Source organism: Astatotilapia calliptera, chromosome 16 (assembly GCF_964374335.1).
Source record: "Astatotilapia calliptera chromosome 16, fAstCal68.1, whole genome shotgun sequence".
NCBI lineage: Eukaryota > Metazoa > Chordata > Actinopteri > Cichliformes > Cichlidae > Astatotilapia > Astatotilapia calliptera.
In genome coordinates, this window is record NC_137437.1 from 26,412,886 (window position 1) to 26,430,568 (window position 17,683).

At 40.2% G+C, this 17,683-nt stretch overlaps 1 protein-coding gene across 5 annotated transcripts in view; it reads right to left on the reverse strand.

Annotated features, from left to right (window-relative positions):
• Window positions 1-7,903: 7,903 nt before the first annotated feature.
• LOC113007759 (alsin-like) overlaps window positions 7,904-17,683 on the reverse strand; it is a 33,400-nt gene continuing 23,620 nt past the window's right edge. For 2 of the 5 annotated variants that reach the window (XM_026144663.2, XM_026144661.2), the window contains 12 exons: window positions 17,500-17,577; window positions 17,204-17,340; window positions 16,887-17,039; window positions 16,039-16,153; window positions 14,872-15,029; window positions 14,149-14,247; window positions 13,862-14,044; window positions 13,711-13,756; window positions 13,533-13,594; window positions 12,498-12,647; window positions 11,754-11,850; window positions 7,904-11,423 (listed from right to left, as the gene is read on the reverse strand). In XM_026144663.2, the coding sequence (XP_026000448.2) occupies window positions 11,385-11,423; window positions 11,754-11,850; window positions 12,498-12,647; window positions 13,533-13,594; window positions 13,711-13,756; window positions 13,862-14,044; window positions 14,149-14,247; window positions 14,872-15,029; window positions 16,039-16,153; window positions 16,887-17,039; window positions 17,204-17,340; window positions 17,500-17,577 (1,317 nt within the window). In that variant the 3' untranslated portion in view covers window positions 7,904-11,384. Of the gene's footprint in view, window positions 11,424-11,753; window positions 11,851-12,497; window positions 12,648-13,532; window positions 13,595-13,710; window positions 13,757-13,861; window positions 14,045-14,148; window positions 14,248-14,871; window positions 15,030-16,038; window positions 16,154-16,886; window positions 17,043-17,203; window positions 17,341-17,499; window positions 17,578-17,683 lie in introns of all 5 variants that reach the window. The other 3 variants (XM_026144662.2, XM_026144660.2, XR_013902197.1) reach the window with 2 other exon arrangements.

The window sequence follows — 17,683 nt, forward strand, 5'->3', positions numbered from 1 at the left end:
GTGAATTTGAAGTTTTTCCTTAGGGCTGTGTTTGCTGTTCAAACTGTGCCTGGAACCAAAGTCAACAAAGGTTTTCCACCCAGATGGAGAAAGTTGCAAGAGGAGTCCTCAAAGCAGAAATCCTTCTATCTATGTGACCAAAACAAGTTCTGTATTTATGTTTATCATTACAACGCTGAAATTTCGTTGACATGTGTCGGTTTAGTAAATCTGACTCTGGCAGAGCTGTGTTATCTTAGTTGGCTGTGACTGACCCTTACATCAAGAAAATATGGAACAACTGCAGCAACTGGCCAGTAATCAAAATCACTGATTTATTTCTTGCCTTAGTAATGTGAACCTAAAGAAAGTATTTCCAAATATTTGGACTCTGAAACATTTGGCCTCATTTGCAAACACAGTGCACAAATGAGTGATTTATGAATATTTTGAGGGTCTGGCTGTCTTAGAAACTTTATCTTATTTATTATTTTAAACTTGAGCTACACTGCCTCTATTATCAGCTTTCTTGATTTTTTTTAAAACTAGTATTTATTAATTTTTTCAAATGGTCATGTCTTCTGTGCATTTTCTGGCTTCCACCTCAGACCTTACTATTTAGGTTTTTCCTGCAAAAATGCATGTCTCCTGCTTTTTTGCAGGCTTCTTTTAAATCACTGCTCTTTCCACATCACCTTGAGCTAAACGTTTGCATATAACAGACATTCTGCAAACAATGAGCTGAACCCTATTATCTGGGATGAGTCGGCTCCATTAACACATGCATGTTAGTGAGCTGCAGAACTGACTGGCGCACATGGGTTTTTTGTTTGTTGCAGGTTAATAACGTTTTCACACTTGGTGATAGAGGTCCAGTGTCTTCAAATAAAGGTGACAGTGCCTTCACAGCACCACGGGGATGGTGGATAAATTCAGCAGTTATTATTTCTCCTTTTAGCAGTTTAACAACTGGTTTGTGCTTTGCATTATTGTCAGTTATCTTCCATGCAAACATTTTTAAGCTACAAGATATTTGGTTTTTCTTGGAACAAACTATACCTACAAGAGGTTAGTAAGTTTTTCAAGTTTTCACTTTTACTGTGCTCTTCTAAGCAAGGTTGTACAAATAAATTTGCCTTTTGGCCTTTTTTTAAATCCACACCAAAGAGGTTATGTTATTGCTAGGGTGTGTGAATGTGTGTATGTGTTATTTTCTTTGTAAACGTGACGGCTCAAAGTTTTGAATAAATTCTGTTAAAAATTTGCAGGGGTGTAGAGCTGCCTGGTTAGAAACATCCATCTGGTCGGTCACTCGGGCTTGAGGAGGCTGGAGCCAATCCCAGCTGCCAGAGGGATATGCGTGAGTTTTGCCAGAGGTGGGAGCGACCCACCTTAGACTTTTAGGTTTGAAGTACCTGTTTACTGTTGCAACAGGGAGAAGAATTGGACATTCTGTGTCTAGCATCTTATCTAGTAATAGAAATATACATGAAAATGAAACAGGCAGAATTGGGAGCCAGCGTCTTGATGATCTCTGGATTCACATCTGGATCCAATTTCTGGAAGCACTATGTTCCACTGAGAGGAAGGGAAACATCTCAACTTTGGTTGTCACTGTCTCAAACACTTTAACCTGGATCTCTATTTCCTCCTGGGCTCTACACACGTGGATGTGGAGGGATTTTTCAGCCTTGGCAGGTGTGTGCATTCTCAGTCTGCACATAAGACTTGGTGTCCTAATTTGCTGTGTGTCTGGGAGTGTGTCTGTACCACAATCAAAAGCAGGTCTGCTGACATAACTTCATCCTGGCCAACAATACACAAAATCAGTGCAATATTTAAGAATGGAAAAAAGGACCAAGAAAATCTGACAAAAAGTTCAGACTCATACTGAAGAGTTTGAAAAACTGGTCAGTATGGTAAACCACATGGTACTTAACAGCACTATTTTACTCTAAAGCCTCATTCACAGTCCCACTTATTCTACTTCAAAATGATGAGCTTTTAATCAAAGAGAGTTGCTGCATTCAAGAAAGAATCTGCACACACTGTATATGGGCATATCTGACCTTGCTGTCAGCTTTAGTGCACAAAATATTCAGGATCAATGCTTTAAAAACACAGATTTACTCAGTACTTTTTTGATACGTGCAAGTTTAGCTTAAAGGAAAAGCTTTGCTTGTCCGCATGTGTGTTTATGGGTGAGTGAATAAATGCTGCTTCTAGCTGTCCTTATGCGCTGAAGGCCAGTCCAGGCCAGTGTGCCGGCTATGCCAGTATTTAGTCACGTCAGGTAACTGGGTCAAGAGCCCATAATCCCTCCTGTGTCCTCCTTCAATGCTCCTTCATTTATTCCCTTTTACTGGATCAGTAGGACAGGACGAGGGACAGAAACAGCACAGGGACAAATTATCCCTTCTCGTGTATCAGATGGCTTTCAGCATCTCTATTTTTTTTCTTTGAAGTCTTTGCTGGTATAATTTGAATTCAGAAACATTTTGCAGCATATTAACCGGAGGAGCAGCTGTGTGGATGTGCATGTCAGACTTTTCCTCTCCTGGCTGTAAAAAACTAAATGCAATCAACCTTTTTCAGTCTGTTAGAAGGTTGTTTATGTGATGAAGCTGCACCATCATCAGAGAGGAGACACAAATAAGCAACAGAGGCTTCAGGAAATCACTGAAAGGAATTTTTATCCTTTAATGTTGACGTTATTTGAACTTATTTGAACTTTTGATTTTCAACATTAAAAGGGGACTTAGGCATTTGCATGATTTCTCATAACAGTAATGAGGAGGTCTTAAGTCAGAGGTCACATAAACACCTAATGTGACTGTCTTGATGCCCTGAGGGTTAAGAGGGTTAACCTGACCAGGCTCTTTCCTAGCTCTTGGCTTGCTCTCTATCCTCACTTTCTTTCATCCTTTGCAGACACAAACACAGCTGAGATGCAGGCACACAATCAAAGTCTGTGTGTGTGTGTGTGTGTGTGTGTGTGTGTGTGTGTGTGTGTGTGTGTGTGTGTGTGTGTGTGTGTGTGGAAGCTCTGCCAATCCGAACCGTCTGACCTGCAGTTTTGTCGGGGCCTCAGCTCACCGCTCGCCCTGCAGATGGGCTGCACGTCAGCACTTACAGGAGGAACAATTATGAATGAGACCAGAACTGATCTGAATCAGCTGATCCAAAAAAAGTGTCTCATTTTACATCATCTGGGTCAAGATGAAAAGAATAACGGTCTCTGTCTCCCTCTCTCATGCAGACAAATGCTAGATTTCAAGCACACGATTACTGCATATCTATTAATGTAAACAAACTTCATGTAAAAGCTGTGGGTGATTGTTGATGCTTGATCCTGTTCATTATGACCTGCAGGCATTCGTAAATATTCTTTATTTGTGATGACATTCTGTCTCAGCGATCGTGTTTGCGTGCTGCTTTCAGTGCAGGTACTGAATTCATTCCAGGAAATCTGCTGACACGTGAGTCACACCAGCCCCGGGATCGTCTGCTGACTTAAATTTTGAGGGCAAAGTCGATCTGAAATTTAAGTTAATATGTTTAAGCAAACATAGCAGCCCATTTGGAATACACCACCCTGGAAAACAGTAAATAAATAATTGAATAAATGTGCCATTTCTTTTATGACGGGCACATTAAGACAAAAAATAGCACTTTTTTTTTCATTTATTGTTTATTTTGAGATTAAAGTTGAAATGTGGATCTCTGCCATGGCTCCTATAACCTCTCTGCATAATGCCTTGTGTAGATGGGTAAGTGAAATAACTTGACCAGCTGACTCATTGTGTCTGGCAATACAACATATCCCCTCTTTACTGCACAAGGGTGCAGCCATCAACATCCTGGCCAACTCTTATGAGTTTGTGTGGTTTTAACTTCTGACCAGATACAGCGTCTCTTCAATCGCATTGGAACGTAGACAGTTTAACAGCCGTGGAAGACTTGAAACTGAACATTTAATCTCCACATTTTGAATTTATTTTGAAGATAAACAATAACTACTCAAAAAAAACCTGATCCGGGTGTTACATGTGGATCAATCGTATTTTTGGCCCCCACATGCCTCCTGACAACGGGGGATGCTTTAGGTGAGACGGTAGATGGTGTCCTATGGATCTCCTCCCACACCTAGATCAATGACTTTAAGGTCTGTCGGGCTATTTGGCAGCATCGGATGCACTGATGTATACCGTTCCGGATGTTCTGCCAGTCAGCCGTCCAGTCGTGCTGATGGAGGCTGCAGGAGGCGTAAAGTTCTCTTCCTCATGTGTCACACGTACAGAGAATGGAGCTCACTGGTGGATCTGCTGGTTCCCTTGTTCTCTGGATAATGCCAGTCACGCTGCATGATGCTGGTCTGTGAGCACAGATCTCACTAAATGAAGTCAGGGCGTTATGCAACCCTAATAGTCTGCTAAAAGTTTGGACAGAAACATGCACAAAACTCTCCTGCTGGAGGTCACTTTATCCAGCTCTGGACGCACTCCTCCGGCTCTTCACACAAAGGAGCAGTCCTGCTGCAGGGGCTGATGCCCTTCTAGTGGTCCTGTCCTGCTCACGTTTTGCGGTAACCCATCTCCTGGTATCTCCTCCACAGTCTATGCTGGGAGAATTGGCAAACCTTCTTTCAACAGCACAGTGAAAAGAACACTAGCTGCAGTAAAAACAGAGAAATCAGGGATGAAAGATAAGGAGAGTGGCTCTGGCTTACACTACATTATTTTGCATCCGGTAAAACATACGCACAATCATTTCTGCATTTTAACTAAACACACAATGAGATTTCGGAGGTCTTTTTTTTATGACCAGGTGTTTTGTAATTCTGTAATTCAATTTGTAATCTCAGACTATCGGTTAAAAATTGGGTAACACTTTATAATACAGCCCACATCTGAGACGTTAATTCACTTGTACTTTAATGGAATTTCAGGAAAGGACTGTCTCCGTTCCTATAACATACCCGAAGTTATGCAATACTTTGAATTACTCACGCACTACCTAAAGTTACTTACACATTATTTAAATTTCCCGACAGTGTATTTATTTTTTGTTCTTGCGAAAACCCGATTATTACTCATTTATTCTATTCTTAGTCTACCTACCTGTAAGTATTTGCAACTCAATATAGTTACATTTTATTTTAAAATAAAATAATTGAAGTTCTATATTTAACACTGGAAATTATTTTATTTTAGGAAATAAAATTGTTTGCTAAGGGTTAATGGATGAATATGGATGGATGGTAGGAATTACAATTCCTGTAATCTTGACTTTAAAGACATGTATGCATCCTCTTGGCTTATGCAGATGAAACCTCTAAACATCCAGGCATCTTGTGTACATATATGTACGTGTGTGTGTGAGAGATCTGCAGAACAGCTCTTAAAGGTCAGGTATATACCTTTATATACCTGACCTTTAAGAGCTTCTTTTCAAGGTCCATTTAGCTCTTTCCAAAACAAAAGCCAGCAGTGTCCGATATTTTTAAAACACTCTGCGGTTCCTGTTTTTCTGACCCCTGGTTACAGGTCAGCGAGGCTGGGAGGAAGGAATATTTTTTATGTCGCTGTTCATCAGCTGTTATCCGACCGCTTTACTGAAAAGTAATGCAGTGAAGTTTCATCAATGGACCAGCCAGCACGTTTCAGCTGGACGATCAAACATTAAAAACAGTCAAAACTAAACAGTTAAAGGAGGCTGGCTGACAGTTTAATAAGACAACTGGCTGCATGAAGATAAAATCACATGTTTTTAATCATGAGCACGTACTTTACAAGAGAGAGCAGCCCAGGGTGACTCACAGTCAGCTGCCTGAATAAAATGTTCTAGCTGGTATAATTAGTTTTTCTTTTCAGACAACAATGAGGATTTTACAGAGTTGGTGTCTAACTCTGTGTTTCCTTTTTAAAAAAATGTTTTTTGTTTCTTTTTAAAGAAACCAAACTAATGACAAACTCCTGATGTAAAACTTGAAGCCACTGACTGGATTACCTTCAGCAGAGCAGACGAGAATGAGGTACAAATACTTTCTTTTTTTGTTAGAAATCCAGGTGATGTCAGGAAGAAACAATCATCCATCATTAATGAAACGGACACCTGAGCCTGCTCCAACACACAGGTGTTAACCTAAGATCACACTCCACAGGTAGCTGCGACATCAGGTTGAATCGAATGTCAGAGAGTCAACATCTGATCCCTCACGGCCGCTCCTGGGCCTGAATATGAAATGGTCACAACGTGTTAGTGTTTAGGCATGGTTAAAGCTTGTGTACACGCCACAGGCGGCCTAAAAGATGGACACTGCCAATGTGATGTGACCTACTGGTAAGTGAAAACCTCAAGTTTATTAATTTTGTGATTGCAATTATTTGTGGAGAGTGAAGAGCGGACTTGTCAAACTGGGAAAACCTCCTTTATTCTCCTGTAAAATAGTGCTTGAGACAATAAATTCAACAGGAAAGTGTTTGCTGAGGTCCATGAGAAAAAGAGCTGAAAAGAGCTTTTCCCATTGACTCCTATTTGACCAGAACTCACTTTCTAACAACAAGGGTGCCCCCTGGTGGCCATTAAAAAGACCATCTTTTATACCGTTTATAGTTCTGGATCCTTTACATTTAGTGGATTATGTTGATCTGCTCTTTATGATCCTAAAGAGGCTGAATGAATCTATTGTGTTTTTTTTTTTTACTGGTTGTGGAAACCACATCACTGTTTCCTATTGGGTTTTTTTAAATGCAAATACCTGCTTTGTATGGTTTCCTCTTATATCTCTGCATGTGTAAAACAGTTATAATCAGTGTAGACTTCACTCTCACAACATTTTATAAATGTTTGTCCCCAGAATTGAACTACAACTAGGCTAAAAAAAGAAAGGAAAAAAACGAAATATGAGCTACGCTTGTCCTGAAATCTGTCTTTTTCCAGTGCTTACATGTACTGGATATACTGTTTATAATGGGGCCCTTAGATGTATTACAATCCTGAATAGTCCTGGTCAGCTTTCTGCTCTGTACCACTGGTAAACCTTTTTACAGGGCTATTCTCTCAGTCTGCTCCTATGTTAAGAAAAGTGTGAGAGGTTACGGACTTCACTCAGATATTCTTCATATATTCCTTATAATTGTTAAAATGCCTGCTGGCCTCTCAGTCAACCCAGGAAAAAAAGGACTGCTTCGCATCTCTGTAGTTTCTTCATGTGTGTTAAAACTAACAGATATTTTGTATTTCATGACTCATAAAACACTTTACTAGTCAATATTTCTCATATTATCAATAAATCAAATGACTGTAATGTGTGAGTTCCTCCCTTGGAGCCTGCTGAATTATAGACTAAACTCGTGGTGTATATTAATTTTAAACGCCTTTTATTGTCTTCAATGTGTGTGTGTGTGTGTGTGTGTGTGCGCGTGCGTATGAAGTCTTCTCACTTCCATCAGAGACTGGTACTTATAAACAAACTCTCCGAAAAACCCTCCATCATCCTGCTCAGCTCTACACATCGCTTCCCCCTTATGTCAGCCTCACAAACCTCAAAATCCAGAGTCTAAATCTTTCACCTACATGTGCAAAAGAACTAAATAACCCTCAGACCACACCTATTCCTTCAAATATTTGGAGCTGTTTCCAGGTGTCTGTAGCTCAGAAGTTAGAGCAGGTCATCTACTAACCTGGTTTGCTCCTGGGTTGCATGCCAAATATCTGTGGGCAAGATACTAACCCCAAGTTGCGCTCCGATGGAGTTTGAATGTTAGATAGAAAGCACTTGTATGAATAAGTGTGGGTATAAAGAGCTCTGGGAGAGTAGAAAGGTCCTGTATAAGAATCAGTCCGTTTGCAAACACTCTGTGCTTCGAAGGAGTGCTGATCATTTTTCAAACAGTCGTGATTTTAACAAAACGAGGAGACCTTTCCAGAGTTAAAATAAATTTATTGCCTTTTTTAAAAATAAACATCTGAAATCAGTCTTTACTCGACATTCATCAATCATTTCCCCCCAAATCAACTCTTTCTACAAGGTTACAAAAATATACACCCAGTTAGAAAAAAATAATCACCTCAAAGATGCTTCCTAGTCTGAAACATGTTTTACATGTTAGCTCATCAGTTTTAATTACTTTATTTTCCTCTAATGGTTTCTTCCATCTAGGCAGACACTGGCTTCTCTTTATGAAATGCATGAAGCCGGAGAGCTGCTGTACAGTGCATTACGATTCTCAGAGAAACTTTTCATTTATCTCAAATCAACAAAAGTCAGTCTGAGAGCTGAAGACAGTGTTGATATTTGGCTGAGGCTCTCTCTCCTTGAACCTGATAGGTCCAAAGATTTAACCCTGTAACACAGACTGTATCATATTTGATACATACATGAGATACATGAGATCTGTACATAATCAGTGTGACTGACAATCACACAAATCATTTATAAACTGCTATTTAATTTTTTTAAAGCAATAGATTCAATAAACACACCAGTTTCAAAAAGGGTCAATTATTTCACGGCTCAGGCTTTACACCATGAACTCTCAGCAACTCTCACTCCATTGCTTGTAGTATTTTTAAAAAACTAAATCAGAACACAGGTTTAAGTGACTCTGCCAAAAATAAAAACATGGTGGAGGTGGCAGTGAATACAGTGCAGCTTTCAGTAACACTGAAATTACAAGTCGTCATCAGTCTCGATGATACAAAAGCATCACAGTCCTCAGCTCACTCAAATTTAGATGGATCCTGTGCAGGTTTGTGGTAGGTCTTCATAATTTATAATCAATATCATTAATTTAAACTGTATTCCAATCATAAATAAATAAGAAAATCATTTTAAAGTGACAAAACTCCCTCATGTCTTATTTTTTTCCTTGAACACACAAGGACACAACATTAAAAAAAATATTATTCTGAGTCAGCTTCAAGGGATCAAAACAACCTAAAAGTTTCATTAACTAGCTGGACAAATGTGTTTTTAAAAAAATCTGGATCTGCATTAAAACACACACAGTAACAATTATGACGTGAATGTGCGCACCATTTTCTCTGAACTGAGATGTTCATGAACTTTGCTGTCAAACTTTTTGGAAATGTTGCAAAGTTGCTTTTCTTAATAACATAAAACAAAATAAAACACACAAACAGAAACCCAAAAACAAAAGAAAAACCCAGAAATGTTCCTTTCATGCAGCTTGATACAAAAACATGACAGATGACAGATGCAGATTCCTTTTGCAGACTTTCGCCGGCTGAACGTGGAAGTAAACTAAAGCCCAGAAAACTCGGCGTTCCTGGATCTGAAGATGATATTCTTAAACAAGAACACAGAATAAGAGAAGAAGCACTCAGATTAAAAGAATGAAAGTTTCCTTTATGCTGAGCTTGTTCATCCTGTTCAGCGAAGGACCAAAATCAGTAATCCTGCTGGTCACTTTATCCTGGTTAAAAATATCAGAGCTGTAGGAGATCAGAGTTATGTTTGTGTGTCAGAGTTACAGTTTTAGTTTGTTAATGTGCATCGGCATCGGCGGGATGCCCAGTTTGATCGAGCTCTGTCTCATTCGGCTGCTCAGTGAAAAGTGAGCGCGTCACTCACACTCAAAATAAAATTGAGCTAAAACGGAGAAAAATCGTTCAGCCTCACAAAGCAGCAGCAGCACCTAATTCTGGTTTAGAGCCACACTTTAACTTTAACTGCAGCTGACACATGCTGCACGTTCAGTAAGTACCTGCACTGTAGCCCACATTAGCCTTCAACAGTGTATTCATCCAAAATCTGCTACCAAGAACACACTCGTCATCTCTCTCCCTGGTTTTCCACTGCATTCAAATTCAGCTAAATAAAAACAACGATCGTAGCATTAACAGCCTTAAAGATCCCTTTTGAAAACTCTTTCACCCTTAGAAAAATATTTACATCGTTATTGCAGTTATTAGCACCGACTTTTCCCTTTAAAACACAGTTATGTTTATCATCTATGATGTAGTTAGCGCTTTTTGCATCCAGTTGATGCAAAGAGCAGATGAAATCGGTATAATATACACTGTATATTCAGCAGTAGGGCTGCCACGATTTGTCGACTAGTCACGATTACGTCGACTATCAAAATCGTCGACGACTGATTTAATAGTCGACGCGTCGTTTGAAGCTTTGTAAGATCACAAAAGACGCAGGAATAAGTGGCAGGATTTAAGAGTGTAATAACGGACTGAAACAGAAGATGGCAGCATTGCATGTACAAGGATGTCAGCTACCGTTAAACCCCGAAGAAGAAGAAGAAGCAGCTGTGTCCCAGAATTCATAGCGCGGCCCAGCGCAGTTTCCAACAATGGCGGCAGCTAGTTTGTTTTAATGTTACTCTTATTATTCTTTCTGGGTCACAAAATAAACGTTTAACATATTTTCAGGCGAGAATGTAGCTGTGTAAACCTCAAATATCTGCTCAGTTTATCAGGACACCACATATTTTCAAAAGCGCTCCGACGTTTTCGGAGACATCTGTTACCCACTAGCTCGTTAGCGAGCCGGGGGCTAGGCTCACTAGCGCCGTGAGAACACCGGACTCCCCGCAAATCGTTTTCAAACCCACCGCCATCTTTCGCTACTCAGGTTAAATATATATGAGTCACTTAGATAACTTAAAATGTTATTGTTTGGCTTTTTTTTTAGTATTTTATTTGTTCCTGAGTAAATCAGTTTGTCTGAGATTAAAGTTATAGTTTTTACACAGCTGAATAAACATCAAGCAGACAACTGATTATCAGAAGTGTGAGATGCTCCAGAATATACTCCAGTGTCCTGTTATATTTTAGATAGCAAGGAGTTTATTAAACTTCACCGAAACAATCTGCAAATTTCATTAAAATTTAATAAACTATCTTGTCTTTATTTTTAGTTAGCACAGACCTTAAACACTTAAAGCTGTAAGCTAATGATAGTTATATAAGAGCAGATGCTGCTGGTGCAATAAGCTGTAGTTTTACGTCCAGTGGATGATGATCTGATTAGTCGACTAATCGCAAAAATAATCGGTGACTAGTCGACTATCAAAATAATCGTTTGTGGCAGCCCTATTCAGCAGTCAGGGAAACATTGTAAAATAAAATTTTCATTAAATAGTTCTGAAACTCAAATGGAAGTTAAACTGACACGTATGTCAAAGTGCATTTGAAAATGAAGGTGCAGTGTCGCAGCCTGTCCAGAAGAGGGCGCTACGCTCCCACTGTTTATAGGCCTGATGAGGTTGTTGGATAGAAAAAAGTGGAGTTAATGAGAGGGGTCAGACCTCCTCCTGCTCAGAGGTTTAGCTCCCACATTCCCTTTGCTGTGCACGTCTGCAGCCTCGATGCAGCTTCGGTTTGGTTATGGCACTTCCTGTCAGCGCGTGGCATCCTCCAGTCTCCTACGTGTTCGTCTCCCGCTGGATCTGGATGTAACAGGCCTGTGGCAGAGACATGGTTTAAAATCCTGCACGCATGATGGACGAAGAATAACTGTGATTGGAGTCACAGCTGAAACAAAAACAGCAATTTGGAGATTTCCTGAAGTTTTACAAAGATTTTTTGTTTCCTTTGAGGAACTATGGAGTCAGGAAAGTGCTTATAGACCTTTCTTATTGTAAACTGACACAAAACTAGGAATTTGTTGAAAAGGTTTTTTTAATTACGCTGCTTCAGATCCAGAAGAAAACACAAAGGGTCCATAAAATTATGTTGAAACAGGTACTTTTACACCTTTTATGTAAATGTGTCTGGGAGTCGGCTGCTCTCACCTTTAGTGTTGTGAACATCAGTCCCAGCTCTCCGTGCTGAATGTTGGGATCCATCATATCTTCTATGAGGCTGATTTCAGCTCCCAGGTTTCGGATCCTGAGCAGCAGAATAATGTGTAATGGATTAATTGGATGTTTATAAAACTACTTTCAAAGAGGTGGGATAGTAAAAATAACAAGACTGCGAACTTGAAAACCATCAGGACTGGTTTGGTCCTCTTTGACTTGCTTAGTTTGGTTTTCACTTCTTGTACAGCTACTTAGACAACCTCCAACAAAACACAGTACTTTATAAAATACTCAAGAAAATAGCTCAGGATGGAAAATGCCCTTCATTCTCTTACAGATATAAATTCTGCCAGCTATCACTTATAAAATGTTCCGTTTTTTTAATCATTATAAATATCACGTGTTTAAAAACTTTGAGGCTATAGTTCCTACACCTGAATCTCTAAAGAGGGGACACAAATTTAACACTGTGAGGTCTAACTCACCGGCTAGGCTGACATCAACCCTGAATCCTACTCCTTTGTATTTGGAGACAAGCTAAAAGTACTTTTTTGGGAAAAATCTAAGTATTTTTGAAAAATATCAGGTAGACTGATGACTGTTTTTGTTCCCTGATTGTCAAGACTTCAATAAAAGCATAAGGTTAGGGTAACCAACACAGACCTCAAATACCACCAATAAGGCAATACAGACACCTCTTACTACATGCAAATGCATGAATGTGTGATAGGATACCTGGCTCTGAGCACCACATAAAGGAAGAGTGGGAACAGATCATCCATGCACCAGAGGAAGTCACCATGCAGCAGAGGTTTCACCTCCAGGGTCAGCTCCTCAAACGACTTCTGGATCACCATCAGCTTGTCTGACGGAGTGAATCTGGTGCTGTGTAAATATGAAGGGTTGAATTTTAATACTCAACTCGTGAATTTACATTATAAACTCATGACATTGTGACATTTTTATTAGTGCGTGGGTGTGTATCCCTTTACCAAAGTCTCAATAGTTTGTGATCAAGCATCACAACATCTATTAAAAAACCAGCTGAGTGAAGGAGTCCCAGTGTGTGCTTGAATAATCAGCTGCTAACTGAGTGAAATGACCTGAAAGTATCTGTGTGGCAGTCTTCACAAGAACTGGGCAAATTCTCTAAATGCTTAGGAAAGGTGTTTAATGCTTCCTTTAGGAGAGGATATAGCTGAGCATCCTTGATGAAGGAAAAGGAGACAATAGCGACATCCCATTCAAGTGATCACCCATCCGACTATCCTTCTTTTTAACCGCTTACTCAGTTCACACAGAGAGCTGCTGGCGGCTCTGAGGTCAGCAGGAGAGTGCAAAATACTGAGCACCCTCGAGGAGACCCTCCATCGCAGTCAGGAAGCTCCGCCCACCAAAGAGCTGAACATCTGTGCGCTCAGGTTCAGGATGTGAAGGTGGACGTCAGGATCGACAACATCATCCGTCACTCTGAACTGAGCACAGCTCATCATTCAGTGTAGTGACGCTCTTCTTCATGGCCGACAGGTGAACCATGAACTTTATCCCGCTTTAATAAAATCTGCTTCTAAGGAGTTTTTTTACTTGTGTGAAGAAACATTTACATTTTGAAAAGCTTGTGTGTTTGTAACCAGGACATCTGTAAATTCAGTTGCAAATGAATCACTCTTATAGATACACAAAACTCTAAACCATGAATAAGAGCTCCATTTTTCATTTTTAGTGTCTAGTCATCACTAATGACATTGTGCGTGATCACAGGGCAGCTACCTGATCTGCTGGAGTGTTTCTACAGCAGAAACAAAACAGGCGTCTTTGCTGCTGGACACAATCTGTAATGCATGCAAAGAGATCCAGTTACAGACAATGAAACGAGAGCTGCAGCTGTAAATAAAAGCTGCACATTTAGACTGAAAATTACAGAAAGAAAAAAAAAAAACTGCCTCACCTGCTTTTTCTCCCCAAGAATTGACATCCACAGCGGCCAGAACTTCCTAAAGTGGAAAAATTCAAATGACACAAAACAAACAAACAAAATGTTTTTTTCTAAAGAAGAAAACCTTTTATATTTTTACTTATTTTGTGTGTTTTGTACTCACTCCTGCACTTCCAGGAAGCTGAGCAGCGATTGGTCAGGCTGTTTGTTGAGTCGGAGGATGCGCTCCCAGTACTCAGTTTCCTCCTGCTCCTCCTGCAGGGAGTACAGAGTAAAGAGAGGAGGATAGAGTCGAGGGAGCAGCAGAGGGAGGAGGAGAGAGGAGGAGCTCACCACCATAACACAGCTGGAGAATAACGTGGTGGAGGAAGAAGAGGAGAAAAACACAGATGAAGAGTCAGGAAAACTTCATGTGTCGTGTGTGTGTGTGTGTGTGTGTGTGTCACTCACCCATGCCCTGTTGTGTAAGAGTTGCGTCTGCTCTTAGATGGAGAGGTGAGGGCATCTGGGAGGACGCTGCCATCGTCCGGTAATCCTGGGAATAAAAACCTGCAGACAGAATATTACACCCATATTTAGTCAGGTGACAGACATTATACCACATATACATATATAGTAAAATTTATTGTATACAAGAGTTTTATTTAAGTTGGTTTCACCTTCAGTTTTTAAATCTAATAAGGGCTCAGTCCCTGTAAACCAAATCTTAAACCACAGTCCTGACTCCCTCACAATCAGCTGATTGATTTATTTTTGGTACAATAACTTTAATATGAAGACATGTCATGTTTACTCTCAGAGTTAAAAGCCCTCAGAGTCACAGGGGAGAGGTTGTCTTATTTTTTTCCAAAATTGTGGAACTCTTACAACTTAAGTGCACGAAAAACCCACATGAAATTTTCAGATCCTCGACATAAAGTCGGTTAAATCTGACCTGGAAAATCTCTGCACAGGTCCATGGTGAAATCATATGCACAAGTGCAGGTGGTCAGAACAGGATTTCAAGGTAGTGACTGAAATGTAGCAATGGCACAGAAAGCTGCACTAAGATGACCTTAAACAGGGAAACAGCAAAATGTCCTAATTTTCAGAGCACAGTCCTGGAAGTTTCTCCAGTCTCAGACCCGTGTATAGAAACTCTTTCCTGAGGGCCCAGCAAACAGATGAATCTACCTGATGACGCCGTAGAAATGCGTGAGGTAGGCCAGGACCTCTTGGACCGCCTGCCTGAGCAGCCTGCGGTTTGATCCCACACCGACGTACGTCATTCTGTACGCTGTCACCAACGTCTCCACCAGCCAGCCTAGAGGGTGGTGGGGGGTCTCACATGCCTGATGCACACACATACACAAACATCTATTAACAAAAACAAAACTACAAATAACCAAAACCAGAAGACTTTTTTGACGCAGGAAAACAGCTCATGATAATCAAACCGCACCTAACTTAAACTTGGTAATATCCCCTCAAGATCTTCTTTGAGCCTGGACGGCTTCCAATGCGTTCAAACATCACGTGATGGATCATCGCGGCTGATCGGGGCTGGGTCTCCAGTTGCCACAGCTATTACAGTTTCTATTTTGGTTTATTTTATTTTGTTTTGAATTCAGATTAGTTTCAGCTGTTCAAAGAGTGAATTTCCACATTTCTGTTTAGTTATTAGCTTTAGTCTTAAATTCCTAAAATATGTGTCAGTAGTGAGATTTAGAAGTTCATAATGAGTACTAAATACAAATGCAACGCTTTTTAAAGGCAGCTGATACGTAATCTTGGCAATTAAGTATCGAAGTGTGACCAACGTGACAGATAAAATATAAGGAAACCACCTATATTTTTATTATTTGCGTTTTAGCGTTTCAGGTAGCTTTCCTTTTTTTCTTCTTCAAAACTGTGAGTTCTAATTTATTTATTCTATGTAATCTGAAAAGCTCCTAAAATGTACATTTTAATTTATGTTTTCTATTGTTTATTTATGGGATTTCTGCACTTACTCTGGCTTCTCCCCACAGTCCAAACAGATGCCTGTTCGGTTAACTGGAGATTTTAAAATGGACTTGAACTGTTGTTGGCCATTCTATCACAGGCTAATCTGTCTAGCATGCAACTGTGTGCAGACACACAACCTCCTCTCAAGGCCCGCCTCCCTGCTAATTCATCCACTTTGCACCTTTACCTCTGCCATGCACGCTGGATCTCCACTGATCAAGTTGGGTGGACATCCAAGTTTTTGATCACACCCCGTACACACAGTCCTATCATTAACTCTGTCTTTCCAAAACCATTTGCGTCTGCGCCTTAATGAAGGATAAATCTGTTTATTTAAATGTATGATCACTATACCTTGGTGAGGTATCTTCGTATGTTGTCGTAGTTTGCTGCAGTGACAGGTTCTTCATACTGAGGAATAAACTCCAGACACTCCAGGACTTTGGTCTGAGACCTGCTGAGGTCTGGGCTACAAACATACAGCACACAGACACATCCACTTATTTAAGTTGACAACTGTATACGTAAGACACGATGAATTATTATCACACTGTGCGGCCCATTAAGTAGTTTGGAAAGTTACATATTTCTTCTGCAGGAGCTTCAGCACATTTAGTTTAAAGTAAAATGATAAATACTGCATTAATGTCTCATCTTTAAAATGTGTAGGTTTACATCATTATAAAAACTGTGCGGCAGAGCTTTCACTTTAACAGATACAGTGTTTTATTAATGCCACTGTGGCAGTTACACAGTCAGCCAAACGTGCCGAAGCATGACAGAACCACCGCCGTGTTGGATGGATGATGTGGTGCTTTAAGTCATCAGCTGTTTCCTGTCAGTTTTATAGAAGTCTAGGGGAAAATGACCCGACTTCTCACAGAATTTATGATGGCAGTAAACACCTTTCTGATGAATTTATGTTCTCAGTTTTAGATTTAAGTCTTAATATGATATTCATTTTCGTAATTATGGTGCTATTTGAGGTAAAATGTACAATAAAGAAGTTTATTATTGAAACCTGATTTAAAAAAAATCAGGCTACTGACTATTAAAATGTTGAAAGTGAGCCTTTAAAACTGGATTTCATCAACCAATGTGTGACCTCAACGTGGCTACATCAATCTTTTATTTGAAATCTGCAGTCTAAACTAACACAAATTAAATCTGAGGCTTTGATGTTGCGTCCTTTATGTGTCTACCTCTGCCGTCGTGCAGTTGTTATTGTAACAGCGATGTTCTCCCAGGCCGTCGTCCTCTCTCCTTTCCCAGCAGCGTCGCAGCCAAGCCGACTCCAACATTCATCAAACACACAGATCCACCTCTGATCTGCCGGCACGGCGTACTGACCCAGTCTGCTGCACATGTGCAACATTTTCAAAGTTTTAAATGACACGGCATTATACGATTATACCCTCGTAACAGACAAGAAGTTGACAAATAAAAGCCTGCACAAATCAGGAGCACATTTACATGCATTATTATAAAACCAGCTCACTAAAGTGCAATAAATACTCACCTCAGGCCGTTCTTCTCCTTGTTTGGAGGTTCAACAATGCCTGGCTTTGTGTACGTTCCAACCACCTTCAGCCCTGAGCTCCACTCTCCACTGAACTGGCCGTCCAGACTGTCACCATTAGGCATGGTTAAAATCCCCTGAAGGAGAAGAGGAGTGAAGAATGAAACTTGTTTTAGAGTATTATTAGTAACAACCGTGGTAAAAAGGAAAAAAAGGTAGATTAAAGTTTTGAAGACTATCAAAATAAGACCTTTGCAGACACCAAGTCCTAAACAAAGAGCAGAAATCACTTCTACCTTCCCACTGATGGTCCAGTCGTCAGTGAACTCCCCATGAAAAACTGTGTCATCGTCTGACATCAGCAAACCCGGACCCTGTCAGAAAGCACACAGCATCAAATGTGTCACCAATACGATTAAGATTTCATCACCACATTATATTTATTTACATTTCATCATCAGGTCAGATTTAAAGGCAGGC